At 46.4% G+C, this 9,252-nt stretch overlaps 2 protein-coding genes across 2 annotated transcripts; one reads left to right on the top strand and one right to left on the bottom strand.

The window, feature by feature from the left end:
- Nucleotides 1–451: 451 nt before the first annotated feature.
- LOC133922365 (uncharacterized) lies at nt 452–4,704 on the top strand. The gene is made up of 5 exons (XM_062367667.1): nt 452–775; nt 1,209–2,090; nt 2,801–3,001; nt 3,100–3,295; nt 4,288–4,704. The coding sequence occupies exons 1-5, from the start codon at nt 644–646 to the stop codon at nt 4,467–4,469; spliced, it is 1,593 nt and encodes a 530-aa protein (XP_062223651.1). The 5' UTR covers nt 452–643; the 3' UTR covers nt 4,470–4,704.
- A 1,247-nt stretch (nt 4,705–5,951) lies between these two features.
- On the bottom strand, nt 5,952–8,697 carry LOC133923193 (protein BZR1 homolog 4-like). Its single transcript, XM_062368620.1, has 2 exons — nt 8,416–8,697; nt 5,952–7,098 (listed from the first exon to the last, which is right to left on the bottom strand). The coding sequence occupies exons 1-2, from the start codon at nt 8,695–8,697 to the stop codon at nt 6,247–6,249; spliced, it is 1,134 nt and encodes a 377-aa protein (XP_062224604.1). The 3' UTR covers nt 5,952–6,246.
- Between the last annotated feature and the right edge of the window lie 555 nt (nt 8,698–9,252).

Raw genomic sequence — 9,252 nt, 5'->3', positions numbered from 1 at the left:
ATATGTCAGAAGTGATGTCGTGATTTAATTTCAGATGAGATCCGAAAAAGAAGTAAGAGATTATCCGCTAATTTCCTTCCTAGTTTATTCATTTATTTTCATTAGTAAAATAGTCTCATATCCGTAGCCAACAACTAGATGGGGGAGATTGGAAGACGAGGAGATGGTAAAAATAGGTAAATTATTTGAATTTTAGAGGCTTTTATTAGATTGGATGAGAGTAGAAAATAATATGACATGAAAAACAACTCGTGTTTTATATAATAATAAAGATTTCTAAAAAGAAGAAACATAAGGCCAGCCCAGCCCAGCCCATTTACTACCCAAAGAGCAAGAATTCAGCCCACCCACCAAGGCCCATCGACAACTCACTCACCTATTGGACCAACTTGTCATTAACGTAAACGAACTATGATTATTATTTTATATAATAGATCCCCCAAAGCCCTGCTCAATTAGTCCTCCTCGTCGCGTCTCTGCATTGGCCTCGCTCTCCATCCATCCCTCGGCTCCTCGCCTTCCAATCAATTCCGTCCCAAACTCCAATCCGCGGCGACCTCAACAAAAAGCTGCCTCCTTCACCAGAAAGGGAAACAAAACTCGCGGATTGCTCCACCCGATCGCCGGCGATTCCGGAGTCCCCATGGCGGGAGGAGCCGAGCTGCCCCGCCCGCCGATCGACGACCCACCGCCGCCCGGTGGCGGCGACGTGTCCGGCGAGGGCGAATCGCCGATCAAGTGGGACGACGACGGCGACGGCGTGGAAGGCTTGGCGGTGGGCGCCCCCTCCTTCCCCTCTTCCGGTTTCGTCTCTGTGAACTCTTGTTGCGTGTACGCTTCGTTTAGCTGAGATGAGTTGTTCTTGCTGAGGAGATTGTAGATTGGTTGAGTGGCAAGATAGGGGAATTTCTGGTGCATTGCCGTGCGGTGCTTGGCGCGAACTTAGAATGCTCGCATTGGTGATTAGGGTTGAGCGATGAGCTAAAAGTTTAAGTTTTTAAGGACGTCTGTTGCTTGTGCTGCGGAAAAATCCAAAATTGCTTTGCTAGGTTTTCTTTTTAGCATGTGGTTGCAGCCTTGCTGAGATGGAGCGGACTAGTTATTGCACTTTTTGGGTGGAAAAAAACTAATTTTGGTTAATTCTGAGTATGATCAACTATTCAACCTGTCCAGATTAGTTTCTCTTATAATTTTGTTTCCTAATATAGGGACTCCACATGTTTGACCAAGAGACAGACGAGCCTCCCGCCAAAAATGGCATGGCCAGCAACCCTAATACCAACTATACTGCCACTGCTGATGGATGCAGCACTGATACGACCGAAACTTTCATGGATAAAGAACCAGGGAAGTACTTCTATTATGGTGACCCGCTTCATGAGCATACTGGCATCTGGGTGCCTGTTTCAGTCCCACCAATGACAGCGCACGACCGAGAGGAGTGGCACAGGGGGTTTGGTCGCAATGGTTTGTACTTCCCTGAAGAAGAGTTCAATTGGGAGCTAGATGAAGAAAATAAGGAGATGACAATGTGGGATGTGTTTTCAGAGATGGTTGTCACGGTAAAAGATAAGGTGATATCTGTTGCGTCATGTGATTTTGGGAGATGTGGGATGTCTGTGGTGTCCAACTTCTTTCTCCAAGAAGCATGGAAAGATATGGCGCAAACACTTGCAGACGCCAATGCTGGTATTGCAGATGAGCTACTTGAGACAGAACCAACAAAGTGGTTGCCTGACAGTGCTGCTACTGCCTGCATGCTCTGTGGTGTGCGTTTTCATCCGATAATGTGCTCTCGCCATCATTGTCGTTTCTGTGGTGGAGTATTTTGTAATGGTTGTTCAAAGGGTAGAAGCTTGATGCCTCCGAAATTTAGGACGTCGGAACCACAAAGGGTTTGTGATGTTTGCGGTGTGCGTCTAGAGAGTATTCAACCTCACTTGATGAATCAGATCAGTCGTGCGTCACAACTTCCAACTCGGGATGTGACAGACCTGAGTACCTTGAGGTCATGGCTGAACTTCCCTTGGGCGCACACAATGGAATACGAGATATACAAGGCTGCAAACTCTTTACATAGTTACTGTAAGGTATGACATTTTCTTGTGTTTTTGCTTAATTATTGACTAGTTCTGTTACAATACTTTTTATTGTGCTCTTCTCTTTGGCTACTTGAGTTATCATGTCTTCTTATTAGGTGATAAACGGAAGTGTTGACCAATGTTTTGGCACCAAATGCTAATATGCTTTATCATGCTACAACAATTTTTATATCCATACATTGTTGTTGATAAACTGTCATAAAGAAACCTTGTAGGAAAGTGTTTATCACAAGTCATCAAATATGGTTATTTTCAGTTTGTATAGTTACTAGTTGGATGAATGATTGGACTATCCAGTGATTGTGGATAAAAGATGACACGGAACATTGTGGTGATCTATTGTCCCTTCAACTTTGGTGCAATAATACGGTTTGAAATGTGATTAGTCTAAACAGTGAAATAAACCTATGTATTTTCTAATATGCAGAAAATGCATAGACATCAGTATTACAAATCAATTTATTAGGTAAATCACAGCTTCACCATGTAATTTGTTGGTATCTCCTACTATCTTGTAGAAAAATGCGTATGCTATTTGTAGGAATTCAATTATTTGAAATGAACTAGTGTGTTCTTGTGAAATGCTGGAATAGTAGACTTGTGTGTTACTCTGGCTGCGGAACTTCTGATTGTTCAGTTAATTGCTCTGAGCCTATCAGTAGTGCCATCATCAAAAACTTCGTTCTTGTATTGTTCAGGTGGGAAGTCTGAAACCAGAGAAGGCTATCCCTGATGCTATTCTTAGACAAGCAAAAGGCCTTGCTATAGTTACTGTAGTGAAGGTCGGAATGATGGTTACATACAAACTTGGTACTGGGCTGGTTGTTGCTCTAAGAGCTGATGGCTCCTGGTCACCTCCTTCAGCAATCTCCACCTGTGGTATTGGATATGGAGCTCAGGTGATACCAGCTTTTCAATTGTTCTTTACATGGAAGGACTTCTGGTACCAAACTAGCACCTTCTAACAAATCAGATATTTGCTTGACTCTCCCAACAGGCTGGAGGTGAGTTAGCTGACTTCATCATTGTGCTGAGGAACACTGATGCCATCAGAATGTTCAGTGGAAAGGCGCATCTGTCTGTTGGTGCTGGTGTTAGTGCTTCTGCTGGCCATGTCGGACGAGTAGCTGAGGTTGATTTCCGTGCTGGTGATGGTGGTTATGCTGCATGTTACACATACAGTTGCAGCAAAGGTGTGTTTCAAATTATTACCAGATGTAAAAATTACTAAAATCCATGAAATTAAAACTGGCAACAGTTAACACAGTCGATTTTGAAGGCACTGTTTGCAGTTAGAGAAGATATGTGATACTGACTTAGCTTGCTGATGGTAATGCATAGTTTGGAGATGTCGGGCAATTCATAGTTTCCTAATGAAATATTGAAATTAAGATGTCAGGAAATTAGAAAAGTGCATAACATCTACAAAGTTTTGGGCTGCTTAGTTCGTACACATAACAAGTGCACTACTACTTGTTTACATTGACAAATCTTGAATCTTTTTTATTTGATATCTTCAATGCTTAGTCCTTATTTTAAAATATGTCGCAAAATTGCCACTGGGGAGGTGGCCAAGTTCCGGGCTACCATGGGCATGTCTCGCAAGGCTAATGTGGGCATTAGCTATGCTAAAGGCAATAAGCTCTAGGAAGCTGGGAGGACTCGGCACTTTTCTGTCACAAGGCAAAACAAGACAGGTTTATGTACCCTAAAACCGTTGGGGTGTGAAATCAACCAAATAGGTGCACAGAGGATACTATCACAAAACCATAATATACTTATTGACTGACCTTTGCTAGATATTTATGGCGCTGATCATTATAACAGTGCATTGTGCCATATGGCATAGCAACTTTGTTCTAAAAATCTGTTGTTATATTTGAATTTTTGGACTATAAGAAAACAGTAGCATTTTAGCCCTATGTTTAGACGACATGAAGTAATGCATCATATGCTACTGGTGGTGCTTGCAGTCAGATGTGATGATAGAAATGTGCCACTTGAGTGACTAAGTTACTTCAATTATTCATTCGTGCAATCTGCTAACCGGCCTGTTGAATTTGATGACAATACTGCATTACTTAAAAGTCATTGCATTTACTTGTGAGTTAAGTTTGTTCAAATAGGCCCATTGGTGATTATTTTGTTTAGGTACTTATTATGTATGTTTTGTCTTCCATATCAGGTGCTTTTGTGGGCTGTGCGTTCAATGGCAGCATAGTATCAACTCGAGATACTGAGAATGCCCGATTTTACGGCGGTCCCGTCAAGGCATCCGATATCCTTCTGGGATCAATGGCCAGGCCACCTGCAGCCTCCCCTCTGTACAAAACTCTATCAGAATTGTTTGACAAGTTTAGGAAGTAAAGCTCTCCTGCTTTAGCTCTCTGGCATGTGTTGACTCTCCTTGTAAATACATTATGAATTTCAGCTTTGCGCTATTCACATATTCGTTGGCAGCAATTAAGTAACTGTAGAGTACGCCATTCTTCTATACATCAAAGGCTTCTCCATTAGTGGGCACCACAAAACCACTCTGTAAATACTTGTACGTTGGATTGACAATTGCATCAAGATATGATAGAAGATGATGTTTATTCTCGATGCACATCTTCACCTTGATCTACATGCCTGCTTCTCAGTTGTGTGGATCATCATCGCTCCTGCCCTGGGTGACCTGGCACTGTTTTTTCAGTTGCTTGCAGCTTTCCCCCCCAGTGTCTGTGAATATCCTACTCCATCTTTTCTATGTTCGTTGAATTTGTGCACCTCCTCCAGGGGAACTGAGGGGTCCCCACCTTGAGTGAGTAGGATTCACATTTCATGGGCAGTAGAGTTATCTATGATGGGCCTATACAAGGACACTGAAAAGCTGGTGTTCTGAGTGTGCTATCCTGCTGTGATGTGTAGGTGCATGCAATGGGTAATAATTTTGTCCTTGCCATACAACATCAGAACAAATCATAGCATTTCTGTTCTTCAGATAACCCATAAGAGGAAATTTGATTATCTTAAAGATACTAATCCAATAATAACAATTTTGTGGCTAATAGTAGTGTTTGTTTTCTGTATGTGTGTTGCAGTGAGTTCTACATTTCTGTGCAAGTACCTAGTTGTTTCCCAGTTTCTGATACAACCCGAGTTGAACGAACAATACTATAACATGGAGAATTGCAGAAATAATTATTTGAGAAGCAAGATTTGGTCAGCCGAATTTTTTTGAAAAACATAATCGATGTGGTGACGGTCTGATACTGACACGATGGAAATGAAAGTGAGCGTGCGATAATATCAGAGTTAATCCGATGATTAGCTAGGCGTGGCGCATGTGCAGCATGTCTGCCGCACCTATGGCACATTGCAGATGAACGGAATCCCTGTCTCTGTCATGGCGAGATGTACTCAAATATTCCTCGTCGAACAAGCTCAGTCCAGTCTCGTCCAGTCTCGTCCACGAAAATACAGTAATGGTCCTACGTCCAATCGGTGTCTGATAGGATGTCATCTCGGTCACAGTACCCTTGAATGATTGAGATGAAATGGACAAGAACCAAATTGATCACCAAAGGAAGCTGCTCATAATTCAGCTATACAGCTGATGGAAACTGGAGCAACGAGAATATCCTGGACGAAGAACCTGCTGCTTCAAAATCTTGATCAGCGGAGGAATATCCAATGATCAGTAGGTATGTGTACGGTGTACCTCACGATGCACAGGCCGGAACTGTTTTTTCATTCTGGAAAAGATATCAATGATTAGCCAAAGAAAGCACATACAGACAAAGCAGCAGCACTCAGCAGCTAAACTAGTTTAATGGCACCTCATCTGACGCTATAAGTTTACCAGATTTTCCATTGGTTTTGATCCAACTGTCTGACAATACATGATTAACATGAACACATCCATTTCCCTTGACATGTCTGATTTCCTTTCAATTTTTTTTAAGAAAAAAGAAGAAGAGAACAATAAAAAAAAGTTGAAAAGATGATAGAAGGTAAAGTTAACGACAGTCTGCCAGAGATTAAACTAAGCTCAGTCCCTCCTCCAAAGACAGCCTCCCACGAGCTCGTCGTCGTTATCAGCAGCAGCAGCAGCAGCAGCAGAAGCCATGCATGGTTTTGTTGCAGCACGGTGGGTCAAGACTCAAAATCGATCAGCGCGGGTCTTGGAGCTCCCGAGGGTGAGCTCCAGCGCCTCCTCGTCGGGTAGGTCCTTGATCACCTCACCTGCCCACGCGTTCACCAGCGTCCCGCCGCTCCCGATCACGAGCTCGCGCGTCGCCGCGTGGTCGACCATCTGCACGTCGCCGCGGCCTCCAGGCGCCGTCGCGGCGCCGCCGCCGGCGACGTTGACGGGCGGCCACGCCCCGCTGCTCGGCCCCGGTCCCGGAGCACGCATCCTCGAGGAGCTCGCCGCGCCGGCGTCCCTGTAGGCGCCGAACCGGCTCGGCGCCGCGAGGCTGTAGGACGGCGACATGGTCGAGGCCGAGTATACCTGGAACCCCGCCAGCCAGCTCGTGTGGTCGTGCGCGGAGCCGCGGCGGTGGCGACCGGGGCTCGGTGGCTGGGAGGCATAGCGGCTGGCGTGCGCGCCGCCGGCGGCCCACGGCGGCTGGACGTGGAGGCCGGCGCCAGCGGCCGGGTTGTTGTCCGCCCAGCGCGCCATCTTGCGGCGCGGCGAGGGCGGCGGGGAGCCGGACGGTGGCGTCACCGGCGCGCTGATGGAGCCCGCGCCGAAGCAGGGGTACGAGGTGGCGCCGGCCGGGGACTTGTTCTTGAGCCACGGGATGAGGCTGCCGCCGTCAACTCCACTGCCAACGCCGCCACGGCCGGCGAAGAAGAAGCTGCTGCTCCCGCCACCGAGCGTGATGTGGGAGGAGGACGAGGCCGGGCTCGGGCCATAGGATGCTCGAGGGCTCACCGTGTACGACGAGCCGGGGCTCGCCGTGGCAGAACCGCCAATGCCCATCAGATCACCTGCCGGAGGCTTGCATCCCTGAAACACAGGTAAACAGCTTCAAAAATCTTCGCTTTGACGCGGATGAATAAAGTATAAAGTAAAGTCCTGATGTATAAGAAAAAATATACAACAAGAAAGAATAATCAAGCTCGTTTCAAAAAAGAATAGTCAAGCAAATTCTAAATTTATTTATCAAGAGTCTAACGGTCATGATGCCAAATGGTGGCACCTGGCATGCTTCAATAAAGATTAAAAAAGAAACACTCAAAGTGCAGGAAATAGAAATATTACTCCTCTCCAAAGCTGATTGAATTCAACGAAAGATGCTTGTCTAGAATGTCATTTTGTAATGCAAAGCGGTTTTCTGGTACCAAACAAAGCCTTCGTTGACAGCCTTGGCTTTCTTTGATGAAATATTCGGTCATACCCATATCTATCTGCCTACGACCATGCCACTAACTTCTGCCTAAAAAATCCGCTCTTTTACCAGCCCCCTTTTTCTCTTTCACATGAACAGCTACTGTATCATCGTAGGATAATTATTAGCAACAAAAAAATGTTACTCCAGGAAGAAGGAGAATGCAAAATTCTCAAGCATCTGGAATAGAGCATGCAACAAATGTGCAGTTGTATGACCAAACAGAGCAAATGGGCATGGAAAAGATGCTAGCTTTGAGAAAACCAAAAGGCCCTCCCCTGGCAATTTTGTCTTGACTCCTTGATTTAAAATGCCACGTTTGTTGGCCTAATCCTAGTGTTGCTGAAGTGTGCAAGCCACATTGCAGTTTCAATTTATTTCCAGGAAAAGGAGGGAGCATTTCATTTTCTCAAAAAAGAGAACTCTAACCCGTAAAGAACAGAAAATTCGAGAAACATCATTGGTAACAAGAAATTCTTGTACTTGGAAAGAAAAGAAAAAATCTAGTAAGCAGAGCAGATTTGATGCATCACATTGTTGACAGATCGAGCATCTAACAAATTTAGGAAAAGGTGCCACTATTCTATTCTGTTCGTTTCGTCAAGACAAGCAGAAAAAATAAAAGGAAAGAACGTGAGGAGCTTTAGCAGTCAAGACCACATCTTTTTCTGCCTCGAAAGACACTAAATCTTCCTAAAAAAACTATGCATAGCATCACCAGTTCACACTGCAAATTAACAACTGAAATAAAAATCATCAAAACACAAATGGAAACAAAAACAGAGAGATCATCGCAGAATTCCCCAAGAAATCGTTCAAGCCTTGGATCCAAACCAACCCAACGAAACCGTGAATTCCAGAGTTATCCAAGAAGGAAGCAACCGTGCCCGGAACGAACCAAATCCGAAGCAAACAGAGGCAGCAGAGCAGGGTACCTTGCGGTAGGTGGTGCCGTCGGGCTCGACGGTCCAGCCGGCCTCGTCGCAGAGGGCCTTGAGAACCTCGTTGTTGTCGCAGTGCTTGGGGAGGGTGTAGTTGCCGTAGGCGCGCAGCCCCGCGAAGATATTCGACGAGATCGCCCGACGCCGCCGCTCCCGCAGCCGGTTGTTCTCCCGCTCCCTCCACGACGGCACCCTCACCGTCCCCGTCCCTTCCCCACCCCCGCTCCCTCCCGCTCCCCCTCCTCCTCCTCCTCCTCCTCCCTCTCCGTTCATCATCCTCGAGAGCTCGTGTGGAGCCTCAGGCGCTGCTAGGCTGCTGCAGGTGCTGGTGCCTGGCTCGCCGGCTGGCCGCGCAGCTAAATACTACCCCACTGGTAACTGGCAGTGCGGCGCTCTTACCCTTCTGCCCCTGGGTTGGGTTAGCCATGCACGCGAGCGGTGCGAGAGAGAAGCATGAGGGGCCGCGATGGTATTTGGCTCGGGTGCCTTAGCGGATCAGTGCCAGTTTTTAGCAGTGGTGTTACTGTGATAAAGAGCTGCTAGGAATGGAGGCCGCGCAGTGATCTGGCTCGCGGTCGTAGGCGACTGCCAATTTTAGCACAGCTGCATGCACAATCATTACCAGCTCGCCCGGGTGTCATGTGGTCAAACCGGGCTCGGAGGAGGTGGAAATTTGGATCGGCTTGTCAGGGTGCCAATCATACTGGAGATGAGATGGAGATCGAGACGGGTAGGGGTTGATTGTTGGAGAGCATGCAATTCGGTTCCAATGGGTTGGGTTGGGTTGGGTTGGGTTGGGTTGGATTTATTCAGCTGTGGCGCAGTTATCAC

This window comes from Phragmites australis, chromosome 6 (genome assembly GCF_958298935.1).
Source record: "Phragmites australis chromosome 6, lpPhrAust1.1, whole genome shotgun sequence".
In the NCBI taxonomy this organism is placed as follows: Eukaryota; Viridiplantae; Streptophyta; class Magnoliopsida; order Poales; family Poaceae; genus Phragmites; species Phragmites australis.
The sequence above is the reverse complement of the archived record's forward strand: the minus strand, read 5'-3'. Positions and strand labels throughout refer to the sequence as shown.